The 18,078-nt window shown below is 49.3% G+C and overlaps 1 protein-coding gene across 7 annotated transcripts in view; it reads left to right on the top strand.

Annotated features, from left to right (window-relative positions):
* STX1A (syntaxin 1A) overlaps positions 1-18,078 on the top strand; it is a 338,787-nt gene that overhangs the window by 120,460 nt on the left and 200,249 nt on the right. Inside the window, exon 2 of one of the 7 annotated variants that reach the window (XM_073315465.1) lies at positions 8,632-8,737. The exons of the other annotated variants lie outside the window; for them this stretch is intronic. Coding sequence (XP_073171566.1) covers positions 8,728-8,737 — 10 coding nt within the window. The 5' untranslated portion in view covers positions 8,632-8,727. The remainder of the gene's footprint in view (positions 1-8,631; positions 8,738-18,078) is intronic. 7 annotated transcript variants of the gene reach the window in all.

Genomic DNA, 18,078 nt, shown 5'->3' with positions numbered 1-18,078 from the left:
CTCTGGTGGTGGTGGATTCTCATCACTGTCCATTTGAAGATGGAGGTTGGGTGCTCTAGCTGGAGTGGCTGTTAGTTCAGAGAAGTGCGATGTTCTGTGTATCACAGGAAGTTGGACTGCGATGGTCACAAGGGTCCCCTCTGGCCTTCTGGTCCGTGAATACAGCAGCTCCCCTTTGTCTGTAATCAACCCAGTGCTCTGAGCGGGAGGAACTGGAGAACCTTTTCACTTGTTTACCCACGTAATAAAAATACAGAACCCCAAGAAGGGAAGGAGTCAGCTGATGCAAAGACAAGTCTGTCACCTGTCTGTGGTTGAGTACATGCAGGTTTGCTCTTGGAAACTTTCACCGACTCCCTCCTTGTGCCGACATTTACACTGTACCAGCAGGTGCCAGCACTGGGTTTGACCTGACAGTGTCTTGTCTTCACTAGCCGTGGAGCTACAAAGCATGACACCAGCAATGGGAAAACATTCACTCCACTCTCACTGCGGTCCAGGCATGCACTTCGCGCCTCTGCTTTCACAGCCTCTCCTGCGGTATTTAGAGGAAGAACCTAAAATGATGTGTCATTCAGGGGCACAGGTGTTCTTGGTGCTGGCCCAGTGCCCACAGTCTCTGTGCCCGTCAGTTGGTACCCCTGCCCACAGCCTCGCTGCCTAGGCATGCCTGTTCACTCTTTCCTAGTGCCCACCATCTCAATGGTTGCTGGCTCACCCACCACCTGCAGTCTTGCGGTCTTCTGACACACTCCCTGGCACCAGCTGCTGGCAGTGTGTCTGTCTGCTGCTCACTCTTGCTGCTTACCAGCACATCTACCACTCCCCAGTTTCTGTTGCGGCCATTACACCCCCAGCATGTTTGCAGGCTCACTGCCTACCTGGTCAGTTGCTTTGCCCTTGCTTTGGTGCCTGCCAACTTCCCCGCCCAGAGACCCCTGTTAACGTCTGACCTGCACACCCTGCCTGCTCTCTGCTTTTTAATGTTAGTTTTTCAGTAATGATGCAAATACTGATTGGAAATAACAGTCCTGAAAGATGGGCGATGGCTGCACAGGGCTGAGACATTATTCTCCATATGCTATTAATTGGTAAACCTACAATAAGCATAAGAGTGTGGGCCAGAGTGCTCCTTCCATGTGAGTGCAGAACATTCCCTGACTGAGTCAGCAGCCTGTGCAGTGTGGAGAGATTGCTAAGTGCAGTGCTGACTATTGCTAAACATGTCTAGAGCCTGGCTGCCCAAGGAGAAGCTGCTGTGACATCCTGCAAAGGGTGGCTGGATGGCTACTGAGGGCAGTGGCAGATCCTAGGAATTTCGTTGATGGCAGAGCCAGAACGTTCGTGTGTGGGCGCTGGAGCTTGCCTGCATACAACTGTGCACACCTAGCTCCTGTGCACAAGTGCTGTTTGTGTGCACGTGCCACATGTCAGGCTGGCTTGTCCATAGAATCATAGAATATCAGGGTTGGAAGGGACCTCAGGAGGTCATCTAGTCCAACCCCCTGCTCAAAGCAGGACCCATCCCCAATTAAATCATCCCAGCCAGGGCTTTGTCAAGCCTGACCTTAAAAACTTCTAAGGAAGGAGATTCTACCACCTCCCTAGGTAAGGCATTCCAGTGTTTCACCACCCTCCTAGTGAAAAAGTTTTTCCTAATATCCAACCTAAACCTCCCCCACTGCAACTTGAGACCATTACTCCTTGTCCTGTCCTCTTCCACCACTGAGAATAGTCTAGAGCCATCCTCTTTGGAACCCCCTTTCAGGTAGTTGAAAGCAGCTATCAAATCCCCCCTCATTCTTCTCTTCTGCAGACTAAACAATCCCAGTTCCCTCAGCCTCTCCTCATAAGTCATGTGTTCCAGACCCCTAATCATTTTTGTTGCCCTTCTCTGGACTCTCTCCAATTTATCCACATCCTTCTTGTAGTGTGGGGCCCAAAACTAGACACAGTACTCCAGATGAGGCCTCACCAATGTCGAATAGAGGGGAACGATCACGTCCCTCGATCTGCTCGCTATGCCCCTACTTATACATCCCAAAATGCCATTGGCCTTCTTGGCAACAAGGGCACACTGCTGACTCATATCCAGCTTCTCGTCCACTGTCACCCCTAGGTCCTTTTCCGCAGAACTGCTGCCTAGCCATTCGGTCCCTAGTCTGTAGCTGTGCATTGGGTTCTTCCGTCCTAAGTGCAGGACCCTGCACTTATCCTTATTGAACCTCATCCGATTTCTTTTGGCCCAATCCTCCAATTTGTCTAGGTCCCTCTGTATCCTATCTCTGCCCTCCAGTGTATCTACCACTCCTCCCAGTTTAGTATCATTGGCAAATTTGCTGAGAGTGCAATCCACACCATCCTCCAGATCATTTATGAAGATATTGAACAAAACCGGCCCCAGGACCGACCCCTGGGGCACTCCACTTGACACCAGCTGCCAACTAGACATGGAGCCATTGATCACTACCCGTTGAGCCCGACAATCCAGCCAACTTTCTACCCACCTTATAGTGCATTCATCCAGCCCATACTTCTTTAGCTTGCTGACAAAAATACTGTGGGAGACAGCGTCAAAAGCTTTGCTAAAGTCAAGGAACACCACGTCCACTGCTTTCCCTTCATCCACAGAACCAGTAATCTCATCATAGAAGGCGATTAGATTAGTCAGGCATGACCTTCCCTTGGTGAATCCATGCTGACTGTTCCTGATCACTTTCCTCTCATGTAAGTGCTTCAGGATTGATTCCTTGAGGACCTGCTCCATGATTTTTCCAGGGACTGAAGTGAGGCTGACTGGCCTGTAGTTCCCAGGATCCTCCTTCTTCCCTTTTTAAAAGATGGGCACTACATTACCCTTTTTCCAGTCATCTGGGACTTCCCCCATTCGCTACGTGTTTTCAAAGATAACGGCCAATGGCTCTGCAATCACAGCTGCCAGTTCCTTTAGCACTCTCGGATGCAACTCGTCCAGCCCCATGTACTTGTGCACGTCCAGCTTTTCTAAATAGTCCCTAACCACCTCTTTCTCCACAGAGGGCTGGCCATCTACTCCCCATGTTGTGATGCCCTGCGCAGCAGTCTGGGAGCTGTCCTTGTTAGTGAAGATAGAGGCAAAAAAAGCATTGAGCACATTAGCTTTTTCCACATCCTCTGTCACTAGGTTGCCTCCCTCATTCATTAAGGGGCCCACACTTTCCTTGGCTTTCTTCTTGTTGCCAACATACCTGAGGAAACTCTTCTTGTTACTCTTGACATCTCTTGCTAGCTGCAGCTCCAGGTGCGATTTGGCCCTTCTGATTTCATTCCTACATGCCCGAGCAATATTTTTATACTCTTCGCTGGTCATATGTCCAACCTTCCACTTCTTGTAAGCTTCTTTTTTATGTTTAAGATCCGCTAGGATTTCACCGTTAAGCCAAGTTGGTCGCCTGCCATATTTACTATTCTTTCGACTCATCGGGATGGTTTGTCCCTGTAACCTCAACAGGGATTCCTTGAAATACAGCCAGCTCTCCTGGACTCCTTTCCCCTTCATGTTAGTCCCCCAGGGGATCCTGGCCATCCGTTCCCTGAGGGAGTCGAAGTCTGCTTTTCTGAAGTCCAGGGTCCGTATCCTGCTGCTTACCTTTCTTCCCTGTGTCAGGATCCTGAACTCAACCAACTCATGGTCACTGCCTCCCAGATTCCCGTCCACTTTTGCTTCCCCCATTAATTCTTCCCGGTTTGTGAGCAGCAGGTCAAGAAAAGCTCCCCCCCTAGTTGGCTCGTCTAGCACTTTCCCCAGGAAATTGTCCCTTACGCTTTCCAAAAACTTCCTGGATTGTCTATGCACTGCTGTATTGCTCTCCCAGCAGATATCAGGAAAATTAAAGTCACCTATGAGAACCAGGGCGTGCGATCTAGTAGCTTCTGCGAGTTGCCGAAAGAAAGCCTCATCCACCTCATCCCCCTGGTCCGGTGGTCTATAGCAGACTCCCACCACTAAATCACTCTTGTTGCTCACACTTCTAAACTTAATCCAGAGACACTCAGGGTTTTCTGCAGTTTCGTACCGGAGCTCTGAGCAGTCATACTGCTCCCTTACATACAGTGCTACTCCCCCACCTTTTCTGCCCTGCCTGTCCTTCCTGAACAGTTTATAACCATCCGTGACAGTACTCCAGTCATGTGAGTTATCCCACCAAGTCTCTGTTATTCCAGTCATGTCATAATTCCTTGACATCACCAGGACCTCCAGTTCTCCCTGCCTGTTTCCAAGGCTTTGTGCATTCGTATATAAGCATTTGAGATAACCTGTTGATCACCCCTCATTCTCAGTATGAGGCAGGAGCTCTCCCCTCAGACGTTCCTGCCTGTGCTTCCTCCCGGTATCCCGCTTTCCCACTTACCTCAGGGCTTTGGTCTCCTTCCCCCGGTGAACCTAGTTTAAAGCCCTCCTTACTAGGTTAGCCAGCCTGCTCGCAAAGATGCTCTTCCCTCTCTTCGTAAGTTGGAGCCCGTCTCTGCCCAGCACTCCTCCTTCATGGAACACCATCCCATGGTCAAAGAATCCAAAGCCTTGTCTCCAACACCACCTGCATAGCCATTCGTTGACTGCCACGATTCGACGGTCCCTGCCCCGGCCTTTTCCTTCCACGGGGAGGATGGACGAAAAGACCACTTGCGCCTCAAACTCCTTTATCCTTCTTCCCAGAGCCACGTAGTCCGCAGTGATCCGTTCAAGGTCATTCTTGGCAGTATCATTGGTGCCCACGTGGAGAAGCAAGAAGGGGTAGCGATCCGAGGGCTTGATGAGTCTCGGCAGTCTCTCCGTCACATCGCGAATCTTAGCCCCTGGCAAGCAGCAGATTTCTCGGTTTTCCCGGTCAGGGTGGCAGATAGATGACTCAGTCCCCCGGAGGAGAGAGTTCCCGACCACCACCAGCCGCCTTCTCCTCTTGGGAGTGGTGGTCGTGGAACCCCCCATCTCAGGACAGTGCATGTCATGTCTTCCAACCAGCGGAGTCGCCTTCTGCTTTCTCCCCCCAAACATATCATCTGGTCCACTCTCCGCAAAGGTACCTGTGGAGAGAACATGAAAGCGGTTAGTTACCTGTGTCCGCGTTGCTGGAACCCGGACATTCCCCCTTCTTCTTCTGGCGGTCACATGTTGCCAAGCTTCTTTACTGGCCTCTTGGCTCCGCTGTGCAACCTGCTCTAAATCTTTAGAGCTTTGTGCCCGTAGAAGCATATCCTGACTTTTGTCCAGAAAATCCTCCGTTTCTCGTATGCAATGCAGGGTCGTTATCTGTTGCTCCAGACCTTCAATCTTCTCTTCCAATATGGAGACCAGCTTGCACTTTGTACAGACAAAGTCGCTTCTGTCCTGTGGAAGAAAGACAAACATGGCACATCCAGCGCAGGTCACAACAGCTGAACCCCCCCTTTCCATATCACCTTCCTACTATGAGCTTCCTCAGAGAAGTTGGCAAGATGTAAGCCTCACTGGGCTCACTCCAGGCGAACTCCCAGGCAAACTCCTGCTGTGTGCTGCTCTGCTGTTCCCCGCTGCTCAGCTGGTTCGCGAAGCTCTGGCTATTTTTAAACAGCCAGCCTTCCCTGAAACCAACAAACAGACAGCTCCAATGCCCGCCCCCTGCAGGCTACCAGCCAATCAGGCACTCGCTCAGGCTCTCACACTGCTCTCCCAGCAAACACACACTCGGATACTTACTCAGCAAACACATGCACATGCATCTTCGACAAGCTGGCAGGAATTTCAGTGAGAAAGCCAGGCGTTTAACTGCAGCCCTAAATTTCCCAAAGCTGGTGAAATTGGTGGTTGGGGGCTCCTCTCCCATAAATAAACCTGCCTTTGTGCTATTGTGGGGTGGCTGCCCAGCTCCCTCTGATCTCCCCTAAAGAAAGCAGGTTTACTAGTGCTTTGGCTGCAGGAGTCAGCACCTGGGCTCTTTGGGGAGCAGGAATCTCTGGGTATCAGTGAGAGAGGAGATTCAGTCCTGATGTAAGGTTGTTACATGCGCCTCCCCGTCCATTCAGCTGGTGCCTGGCCCATATCTGATTACCATGGAATAATTGTGGCTGTTTAGCAGAGAGGAGAGCTGAACAGGAAGAGGCCTCCCCAGTGGATGTGATACATTTTGTGTGCACTGCTTTATTCTGATAACAAAGGCTGTGGATCTGACATCTCCTCACGTCTACCTTTGCCCGGCCTCCACATCAGCACTGGTGAGATTTTCTACTATTAGAACAGACTCTCGTCTTATCTGGAGCTACACAAATTGCTGGTGACAATGGTGCTGTTTGCCCAGGAAAGCAGCATTGAGTGGTGGGGAATATTGTTTCTGCTCATGTGCATTCCAAAAGGCTGCATGCACCACCGCCGGAAGCTTTTCCCTAGTGGTACCCGTCGGGTCGGCTGCGGAGACCCCTATATATGTCCTTGCTGACCTGCCGCCTGCTCAGTTCCTTCTTACTGCTCCTGACGATCGTTGGAACATTTTGCCTTTTATATTGCGCGCCTGCCAGTATGATGGCACATCACACACACACGGCTGGGCAACAGAATTTGGTTTCCAGGCAGCCATGGTAAGCATTTTGGTAAGCGGGGTTGGCTTCTTCTGCCTTCATAACATGTGGGAATGGTTTCAAATTGCAGCACCCTCCTTTCCCAGAGCAAGCAATGGGTTGGGTTTCATGTTTAAAAGGAGGGGCTGCGATTTTCGGGTGGATGTGCAGCACACACCTTCCCCCACCCCTCTGTGTGGCTGTTCTCTGGGATGATCCCTTCTCCCCTCCCCCCACCGTGCAGCTATTCTCCAGGATGGTCCCTTTTAGCCAAGCACAAACAGCCCAGCATGAACGGGGTCCTTTTACTGTCCTTTACAAAAATTCCCCTATTTCAACCAGATGACCATGAATAATATCACTTTCCTGAGGCTGACACAGAAAGATATAGACCGAATGTTACTTGAATGCGACCAAAACCCAGGACCATTCACTGCCATGCTTTGTGCTGCAGTGATTCCAGAATACTTGCTACTGGCTTGGCGTGGTAAAGTGTCCTACCTTGGAGGATGAAATAAGGCGGCCCACCACAGAAGCCCTCTGCAAAGGCTTTCAGAGTACCTCTAGGAGAACTTCATGGAGATGTCCCTGGAGGATTCCCGCTCCATCCCCAGACATGTGAACAGACTTTTCCAGTAGCTGAACTGGCCGCGAATGCATCCCAATTCTTCAGGGCAAATCAAACATTAAACACTATTGCTTTTAAATCCTGTACCGTAGTTACAAATGTGCACTCACCAGAAGTGCCTTCTCTGGCTTCAGGGTTGGGGATCCTGCCTTGGGTGGGTATTGGCTCCAAGGTGCTGAAAAGGTCCTGGCTGCCAGGGAGAACGGATTCACTGCTTGCCTGCTGCGCATTCTCCTCCTCCTCTTCCTCATCCACAAAATCCTCCTCCCTGTTGTGTGAGACTCCCCCCTTGCAGGTGTCCGCGGACAGTGGTGGGATAGTGGTAGGGTCCCCCTCCCCCCCCCCCGAATGCCATGCAGCTGATCATAGAAGTGGCATGTATGGGGCTCTGACCCGGAGCGACTGTTTGCCTCCTTTGTTTTTTATTAGGCTCGCCTGAGCTCCTTAACTTTCATGCAGCACTGCTGTGTGTCCCTGATGTAGCCTCTCCAACATGCACTGTGAGATTTTGGCATATATATTTGCATTTCTTCTTTTTGATTGGAGTTCGGCTTGCACAGATGCATCTCCCCGTACAGCAGTCAGATCCAGTGTCTCCCTTTCGGTCCACACTGGAGCTCGTTTGCAGTTCTGGGGGGACGACATGGTCACCTGTGCTGCTGAGTCCCCCATGCTGACCAAACAGGAAATGAAATTCAGAAATTCCCGGGGCTTTTCCTGTGTACCTGGCTAGTGCATCGGAGTTCAAAGTGCTGTCCAGAGTGGTCACAATGGAGCACTCTGGGATAGTTCCCAGAGGCCAATACCGTCGATTTGCGTCCGCACTACCCCAAATTCGACCCAGGAAGGTCAATTTTAGTGCTACTCCCCTCACCGGGGAGGAATACAAAAGTCGATTTTAAGAGCCCTTTAGATCGACGGAACGGGGTTGGTTGTGTGGACGCAGTAATTTTTAAATCGACCTAACGCGGCTAAATTCAACCTAACCCCGTAGCGTAGACCAGGGCTAACAGATGATTATTTGTTGCATTTGAGATTAATGCTGGACCAAGAGGCCCATCTCCACACACAAGTAGATAATTGAGAGCTGCATGGATGACTCCAGACAGGCCCCATGTGTTGAAGCAGTCTGAATGCTTCCTGTGCCTCTGAGACAGTTTTTAACCAGCAGCCTCTAATCGTGCATCTTGCACAGGGCGTCCTGCACCCTGCTGGGGCTCACGAGATTTGTGGGGCTTGAAAAAGGTTTTCATTCTTCTTGCTAGAGCTGAGCAATCAGAAAGTTAGTTGAAGCTAGACAAAGTCAGGTTAGAAATAAGGTGTAAATGTTTAACAATGAGAGTAATTAACCACTGGAGCAATTTACGAAGGGTTGTGATGGATTCTCTATCACTGGCCATTCTGAAATGGAGATTGGATGTTTTTTTTAACAGATCTGCTCTAGGAATTACTGGGGGCAGTTCTCTGGCCTGTGCGATACAGGAGATCAGACTGGATGATCCCAGTCGTCCCTTCTGGTTTTGGAATCCATGAAGAGCCGTGAGTACCCTGAAGAGTAGGGGGCCAAGGAAGCAAAATTGGGGGGTGGGGGGGTTTCATGTCAATGAGTTGGGAAGTGGCCCAGAAGCACCTGTTCAGAGGACATGTGCTGCTGAGGTGCCCCTGAAAGTCTCTGCCAGCTGGAGGGCCATGATGGTGTAACGCCAACAGGCCCTGGTCGCCTTTGGGTAGGATCAAACCTGGGACCTTTGCAACTTAGTATCTGAGTCTCTACTGCATGGGCTAAAAGCCACATGGGTTTTAGCTAAGGCTATAGCTGACTCATCAATCTTTATCTGGGCTAGGTGCCCCTAGGTCAGTGGTTTTCAAACTTTTTCTCTGTGGACCCAGTTGAAGAAAATTGTTGATGCCCACAACCCAATGGAGCCGGGGATGAGGGTTTTGGGGTGTGGGGGGGACTCAGGTCTGGGGCAGAGGGTTGGGGTGCGGGGGTGAGGGCTGCAGGGTGGGGCCGGAAATGAGGGGTCAGGGTGTGGGAGGGGTCTGGGCTGGGGCAGGGGATTGGGGTGCAGGAGGTGGTCAGGGCTCTGGGCTGGGGGTGCAGGCTTTGGGGTGGGGCCAGGGATGAGGAGTTTGGGGTACAGGAAGGGGTTCCGGGTTTGTGGGGGCTCAGGGCTGGGGATTGGGATGCGGGGTTGGGGCATGGACTTACCTCCAGTGGCTCCCGGTCATCAGCACAGCTGGGGTGCAGAGGCAGGCTTCCCTGAAGTAGCCAGTAGTAGGTCCAACTCCTCGGTGGAGGCACGCAAGCAGCTCCGTGCAGCTTTCACCTGCAGACACTGCCCCCCCCACTCCTATTGGCTGGGAACCAGCCAATGGGAGTGCAGAGCCGATGCTCGGGGCAGGGGCAGTGCGCAGAGCCCCGTGTCCCCACTGCCTAGAAGCCAGACCACTGCTGGCCACTTCTGGGGTGCAGCGCGGTGTCAGAACATGTAGGCACAAGCCTGCCTTAGCTGAGCAGCACTGCCAACGGGAATTGTAATGTCCCGGTCGGCTGTGCCTACAAGAGCGACCCAGTGGCCTTATATGCCATGACCCAGTACTGGCTTGTGACACCAACTTTGAAAATTGCTGTTCTAGAGTAGGACAGAGTGCTACACCAAGCAGGTGTGGGTTATGCTCAAGGCTGTGAGTCTGCCATGGAAGTCACGGATTCCGTGACTTTCGGGAACCTCCAAGACGTCTGCAGCGGCCAGTGCGGCTGGCCTGGGGGCCGCCTGAGAAGCTCGGGCAGTCTTGGGCACTGAGTCCAAGTGGCAGCAGGAGTTTGGGTGTGGGAGGGGACTCAGGGCTGGGGCAGGGGTTGGGGCTCAGGGAGGGGTGAGGGCTCCAGACAGTGTTTACCTTCGGGGGCTCCCTGGAAGCGGGGACATGTCCCTCCCTCGGCTCCAAGGTGGAGGTGCATCCAGGCGGCTCTGCGCGCTTCCTCTGCCCAGAGATGCTGCCCCCACAGCTCCCATTGGCCCTGGTTCCCAGCCAGTGGGATCTGCAGAGCTGGCGCTCGGGGTGGAGGCAGCGTGCGAAGCCTCCTGGCCACGCCTCCGCCTAGGAGCTGAGGGACTTGTCGCCACTTCCGGGGAGCCATGCCGAGCCAGGTAGGGAGCCTGCCGGCCCCACCAAACTCCTTCCCCCCAGCAGCAGTGGGGGTCCTGGGCCATGCGCTGCCACCCGGCCCTTCCACCCCCCAGCACCAGTGGGGGTCCTGGGCCACCCCTCCAAAGCACCCGCACCCCCCTGGGCTGTCCACCCCCTCACCCCCTACCAGAGCACCCAAGATTTAGTTAGAACTATATAGTACAAGGCATGGACAGGTCACGGGCTGTGAATTTTTGTTTACTGCCCATGACCTGTCCATGACTTTTACTAAAAATGCCCGTGACTAAAACATAGCCTTAGTTACACTGGTATCTACTGCAGCCTTTCAGCAGGGAGGGGGCATGCAAATGCTTCCCCCCATCCCAAGCACCTTGAGAGCTGGGAACCCTGGAATTCCCTGCTGGGAGGTTATTGAGTCAGATCCTGTGGCTAGATTTTAAAAATGGATACTGTCAGCTGGGATTTTGTTTGGAAATGCCTAATTCTGATCGAGCCCCTTTACAGAATGTCCTGACATTTTTTTAAGAAATCATTTTGCAAAACATATTCCTAAGTGTTTTTGCTCCTTGATTATGTTCATTAGAGTTTTTTCAGCAAGGGAGCCTCTGTCTTTGCAGGGGAAACTGAAAATGATTGGACGCAAAGTGTTGTGAAATGGACAAACTAAAATGAATGGGAATGAGAGAGAAATTGTTTTCTCTGCTGTTCTCTTTGACTGATAATCCTGGCACCTGCTTGTCACTCAAGTAGGCGTGAATTTTCAGACAGAGGCGACCTTCATGAAAGTGAAACATATTTTGAGTCAATAATAAATCCATGGCCGTCTAGTGTTTGGTTGGACGGCTCAGCTTCAGGCCACATTTCATCAGGATTAGTTGGTGCTTTGGACTCACCATTGATTTCCTTCCGCTTAATGCATCGGTTATCCTCTGGGTATTTATCCATACATCCTTCCCATTGGTGCCCTTCTCCATACACTGGACGTGCAAAGGACCCTCCATTTTCATCTGGGGAGGACGGAGTTTTACTGTCAGTTGCAATTAGCATGGTAGTATAGTTGTGTTGGCAGAGTGTCTACATGCCTGTTGGAATGTGTTCCTCATTTCTATTCCATAGCAGGTTTGAACCTTTAAGGGTATGTTTAGTTGTTTGTACGTCAGCAACTGTAGCCACCCGGAGGCCAGTCAATGTCTTAGAGACCTCCAGGTCCATGTGTGGCATGGAGCTCTCACTTTTACAGAACACTATTGATTAAATTCATTGTTGCAACATATATTTAAACTTTGTTATCACATCTCCAGGCACAAGTTTCAATTGAGTGTTATATTGGGTGGTTGGGTTTCATTATTTTGTACCTTCCTCATAAGCATTAAGCAGGGATCGTCAGTAAAAAGAAAATAATACTAATTAGGGTGTGTATTGCACCTGCTTTTCCTGTGATTACAGGAGGAGAAGATGGGCAGCTCATCCCACGCCATCTGTCATTAAGGCTGTCTACACTACAGACCTTACAGTGGCGCATCTGTTAAATCACCCCCAATGAGCAGCAGTAGCTGTGTCGGCAGGAGAGGGTCTCCTGCCAACATAGTGGTATCCACACCGGCACTTTTGTTGGTGACACGTTAGTCGGGGGCGTGGTTTTTTCCACACCCCAACAGACCAAAGTTTTACTGACAAAAGTGCTAGTGTAACCATAGTCTCAGTCTTTGTGTTTTGGTTTAGATGTATCACAGAACATGGTTTTGGGTTGAGCTTAGGCCAGGTCTCCTGGCCTTGCCCTGCTTTTTGATGAGATCTTTGGTTTAGTTTGTGCTTGTAGGCATAGTATCTTTGCCTTTACTAGAAAGAAAGTATTGTTTCTCTTTCCTGTTGATTCCTATTTACATATTTATATGAAGTTTTTCTTCCAGTCGCTTTCTGAGGCCTCTCCTGAGCTGTGGGTCTCAACCTTTTGCATGCTGTGACCCCATGTTAAAAACAGAAGAGAATTTGGGGACTGCGACTGTGTTCTTGTCTGCTTGTAAAGAGAAGGAGGGTGGCTGCAACCTCCTAAAACCTGCTCACCACTCCTAAGCTGAACCTGTGCCCTTGAGCTTTTAGGCTGGGATTTTCAAAGGGGCATAAAAGAGCGAGGTCTTCCACTAGAACCCTAGCCATTGTCTCCATAAGCAGAGATCCGTTCCTTTATGCTTTCACAGAAGGAAGTCACTTATCACTCGTATTCAATGAAGGCAACATTTGCAATAGATATGCAGCTTGAAGCCTTCCTTGAAGGTCTGGCGTGAGGACCCCACTTCTATTTTGTGTATCGCTACAAAGCAGCACCAGCAGTCAGTGCAGTTATTGTCCCTCGTGCTTTCTGCTGCCAAGACAGCATAATGTCTCTGCATTTTGACCTGGAGACATTCTGACCATATGGTGCCCATGAATTCTGGTTTATTACATATTCTACCTTTTCAGAAGTGCTATGGTCAGAAGGGCCCATTCACATCCTCTAGTCTGACCTCCCGCATAACCCAGACTCATCCCAAGAGTGCTGCATTCTTGCTGGAAACAAGCATAGTGGGAACGTAATTATCTCTGTCTCCTTTCTTCTCCTCCCCACAACATGCTGTGCCTGGTAACTCAATTAGTCTCATTCTTGGAGAGAAAAAAACCAAACAGCAGTTTGGATATAACTTCCTGCATGGAGACTAAGCATGAGGAATTTCATCACCAACTAATCTTTTTTTGGTTAGGCTGCTGCAGATGGGTGGTTACTCCAGAACTGCTGAAATGGGGCTCGATGGATCTGCAGGCCCGGAGGGACCCCTGTGATCATAATCTGACCTTCTGCATACCAGTGTTGAGAGAACATTCAAGACACTGTGAAACCGGATACCTGTCACTCCATAGTCACACTGGGATTTTCTTATACGGGGCGTGCAAAATAAAAAAAACTAGCAGGCTTAAATAGTCTGAAGAATCCCAGCTAATGAGCTAAGCATAGGGCAAATCCAGGAGGGGAGATGGTTTGTTAGGGCTGTGGATGTGTGTGGGATAGGAGGAATGTTCGTCCGCCGGTTAGGGTACTAGCCTAGGACTTGAGACACCTCGGTTCAATTCCCTGATGTGCCACAGACTTCCTGTGTGTCTTTGGGCAAGTCACCTAGCCTTTCTATGCCTCCGTTTCCCATCTGTACAATGGGGTAATAGCACCTCTCTACCTCCCAGGGGAGTTGTTCAGGTAAATACGTGAAAGAGTGAGGTACTCAGATGCTATGGTGATGGGACCATAGAAGTACCTAAGATAGACAGATAAGAAAAAAATTGACCAGCAGATGGTGTGTTTCTGCTCCTGCTGCTGGCTGCCTTTGTTTGAGCCCTGCCTGGAGAGTGGAGGAGCAATGTGGTGTGCACACATGCACTAGCAGCGGGACATGCTTCTTGCTGTGATTTCCAGACTCCTGCAGCCCTCATTTCTGAGGCAGGATGTTTCTGCACATGGCCATGTTCTTTTGGCTAAAGCAGCACTGGAGGGAGACAGCTCAGAGGCGTTTCTATGTTCATTCATCAGGCAAACAAACAAAATGGCCTTAACAAAGTTCGGGGACGGATAGCTCAGTGGTTTGAACACTGGCTTGCTAAACCCAAGGTTGTGAGTTCAATCCTTGAGGGGACCATTTAGGGATCTGGGGAAAAAATTGAGGGTTGGTCCTGCTTTGAGCAGGGGGTTGGACTAGATGACCTCCTGAGGTCCCTTCCAACTCTGATATTCTTTGTGATTCTGTGTGTGTGATCTTGAAACCACTGAATTACAGGCAATGGGGATTAATGAGAAATTAAGGGAAAACACTGCAATGATCCTGTATAGCGGGTGGCTGTGAGCTAGAGATTATTCAGAAAGAAATGACCTTCCAATTAGCATATTCCCATATAATTTGCTGTTTAATTGTAAAGGCTTGATCCTGCCTTTCAATAAGTGAGAATTTGTTGCTCTGTGCCATACATAATCAGCTACTTTGCATGCGTCTGAGAGCAGGAACAAGTCCTTAAAGCTTCATTTTCAGTGTGATTGACAGCTGTTTTTAGAAGGCTCCTGGAGGCCCCTTCACTGGCTCAGTGACCAATCCAGCCCACTAGAATTATTATACCGCCAGCTGAGAGCTGCTCCACTCGGGGTGGGTCTGGCTGTTGATGCTGGCTCCTGCAATGTATCTCACAATTTAGTAGGCTAAAATCCAGTAATGGAGCAGCTGTCTTTAATTCTACCTGACACGGCCATCTCGCCGGAAAAATTCATACAATCTTTGTAACTTGTTGGACTGATCTTTCAGTGACCTGGGATAGATGTCGTTGATTTCAATTTCTGTTCTATGATCAGTGGCTCACAATGAATCAACCAATCAGATTTCAAGACTGTAACTCAAAAGGACACTTGAGCCATTGAAATCTCATCATAAAGTCTGACCTTTGGTGGATAGATCACAGGTCAGGTTAGGATGATTTTCCTCTGTGACTTAGCAGACCATCATACGGGAATGTACAGGACATTTCAAGATTCTGGCTAAATGGGAAAATGGAAATCAATTGTCAGTCCTCAGTCTGTCACAGTCTGCATCTGCAGTGTATTTGACAGGGATATCAATTGTTGCCTGGTCTTCCTTGAATCATCATAAATAGAAGCTAAAGATGGAAACTTCCTATTAACTCCCCCCTGTTCCCCCATCCAGTATATCACACTAGGCCAAGGCAGCAGTGCTCCTTCCAGCATATTTACTAGTGCATTGAAAGACTCCAGTCTCTTCCCTGGGGAGCCAATCCTACAGCCAGATCCAGCTCAGCCTCCAGACCCTTCTCTGGATACTCAGCCCATATTTTCCCTTTTCTCTTTCCATCCCATTGCTCTGAGTTAGTCCCTTGTGTGCCAAAGGGAATTGCTCCTTTCCCTCCTTGGTGTTCTCTGTCATTTATCTCGAGAGTGTTGTGTGTCTCAAGTTCCCTTCGCCCTGAGGATGTGCATGTTTAGCTGTTTTAATCTCTCCTCACAAATCAAGACCCTCACACCTTTTCTGGATGCCTTCTGATTTGTCCATGTGGTGACCAGGACTCATTACTTCAGATGTGGCTGGACCACAGCTATAGAGTGACTCTCTCTTGCTTGATTACATGGCGCATCTGTTCCAAATCTCCACTGGCCTGCTTTGTCTCCATATTCCATTGCAAACCCCAGTCTAATTTGCTCTCCACTGTCACCTCTAGGGCTCTGTCGACATTACTCTCCAGACTTCTCTCCAACGGGTGCTCTCGATCATTTTAGGAATATAGGAATGGCCAGACTGGATCAGATCCGAGGTTCATCTGGACCTGAAGCATGCCTTAGGTAGTGGCCAGCCCCAGGTGTTTCAGAGCAAGGAGTAAGAACCACACAGTAGTAGATGTGGGACCATCTACCTTTCTAATAGAGAGTGTTTTAAATGTGGAAGCATGAGGTTCAATATCCTTTCCATTATTTTATTTCCATATCCAGGGCTTCACTAGGATTTGAACCCAAGGCCTCCGGCACTAAGCGAGAAGCCTCCCTGGGCCAACAGACCAGCTATATTCCCTATTGTTATTCTCCAGTTTTATTAAGTGAAATCTCACTTTATTTTTTCTTGCCCATGTTTCTAACCTCTCTTGGCCTCTCTCTGTCCTGATTAGTGTTTGCAATGGCTCCCAGGCTGGCGTTACCTGCCAGTTTCATGAATGTGTTGTTTACTGTCTCTTGCAGATCCCAAATGAAGTTGTTAGATGAGGCCTGTCTGGATGCTGAACTCTTGCAGTGCCCCACTAAACTGCTCTTTCTCCCAGCACTGCAATTTTTTATCCTTTATCTCTTACAATCTTGTAGTCAGTTGCAGTGCACACGTGGATTCCTCTCCAAGCCAGTTTGAATTAGTGTCAATTAAGATTCTCTAAGAAAGATCAAATGCTTAACAGAAATCAAAATATAGTCTCTGCTCTGTCTTCTTTTCATCTAGTGATTTTGTGATTTTGTCAAACGAAGCTGTCAGGGCTGTCTGGCAAGATTTATTCCTTATAGACTTCCTGTGCTGCCCGTTGCTTGTGGTTCCATTCCCCTCTAGGTGTCAGTGAACAGGTGTCTCACTGAATATTACAGTGCTGATCTACAGATGAAGTTAGGTTTGCACGGTGGGCTCAGCCCAGATCACTCTTTTCTCCTTCTTGGCAAATGATTTGTCTCCATCTAGTCATCTGGTATCTCCCAAGTTATCTGTGATGTCACAGAGATGGTGAGTTACATTCCATAGCTAATTTCCTTGATACATGAGGACTGGTTGGTTTGTTTATGTTCACATTTTCCAGGTTGTCTCCTGCTGCCCTATAGCAATAATTCCTTTTTCAGGGTTCTTCCATCCTACCTTATTAATGGTTCACATTTTGGTCTGTATTTGCCTTGATGATATAGTCCAGGCCTTGGATGGGAGATTTTGTATGCTGTCTCGTCTCATCTTTCCTCTCAGTATGAAGATCAGAGCACTCAATCTGTTTGTTCATGTTACTGGGATGTTCAGATGACTGCAGGAATGAATATTCCGAAGTAGCTTCATCTTGTGCCATTAGATCTGATTGTTTCCACACTGAGTTGAGTCTTCACTGGTTTCTTAAAAGCTAGGCATTCTTCCACTCCTCCCCATGTTACTTCTGCCCACAGAGGGAGCTTTGATGTGATGCATCTAATGGATCATTATCAAAGCACTGGTGACAGAAGTTAGCAATACTTTGGCTATAGAGCCAAACAGCTGAACTGGATCATTCTTGGGTGCGTGTGTAGAAACATGTCATTACCTGACAAGTATTAAACTGCCAGCAGGAAAAACATTCCTGGAGGATGCTCGAAAGATGTGGATGCTCTATAGCAGCAGCAGCTGCCACGTTTTGGGCCCTTCAGAGTCTGTGGGGACATTGTGACATCAAGCTTGAGCCCAAGTTGTGGCGCTATAGGCCCACAGTTATACCCGCTGTGCTGTATGGAAGTGAACCGTTGGTGGCAAGAGAGGCTGAAGAACACTGGACTGACATTTTCAGTTTTCATAGTCTCTGTCAGCTCCTCCATATCAAGTGGCAGGACAAGATGAGAAATGAGAATATTTAAAGCCAAACCCAGCAACTGCCTCAGTCAGCACCAGTTTGATTTCAATGGCTTTTTTGGTGTGGATATATTATAAGACCAGAAGACCAACAAATTCCGAAGTGTGTGTACCAAGGAATGCTGCTACATGGCCAGCGATCACATGGGTGCTAAAACGTTTTGGTGGTATGACGAGCTTCCCAATGATGGACATAAAGTGTACAATCACTATTGCACCATAAGCACCTTGCCAGAGATTGAGGTGGATGGTGCTTGATTTGCAAGGAGAGCACATCCCTTTAGGATTTGCTGTGATGATGATAAGGGTGCCGCATTAGTCAGGGCAGGGGAATGTCACATTCTTTGCTGGCATGGTCATTTTAAGAAGCTTTTGTTGCTTCTCCAGAGTGACTTGGTTTGATAGTCGCTTTGTCTGGACCATACATTGTTTGTTTGTGTCTGGTATTGGAACACTTTCTTTCCTTCTTATTTTTACCCCAGACCTGGGAGCTGTGAATTGTACACTCTCTTCTACTGATTGGACTGCTCTGACGTTGACTAAATGGGGTGGGGCGGCGTGGAGTCTCTGCCCTTTCTCTATCCTTGTTAA

This window comes from Lepidochelys kempii, chromosome 17, assembly GCF_965140265.1.
Source record: "Lepidochelys kempii isolate rLepKem1 chromosome 17, rLepKem1.hap2, whole genome shotgun sequence".
In the NCBI taxonomy this organism is placed as follows: domain Eukaryota; kingdom Metazoa; phylum Chordata; order Testudines; family Cheloniidae; genus Lepidochelys; species Lepidochelys kempii.
The sequence above is the reverse complement of the archived record's forward strand: the minus strand, read 5'-3'. Positions and strand labels throughout refer to the sequence as shown.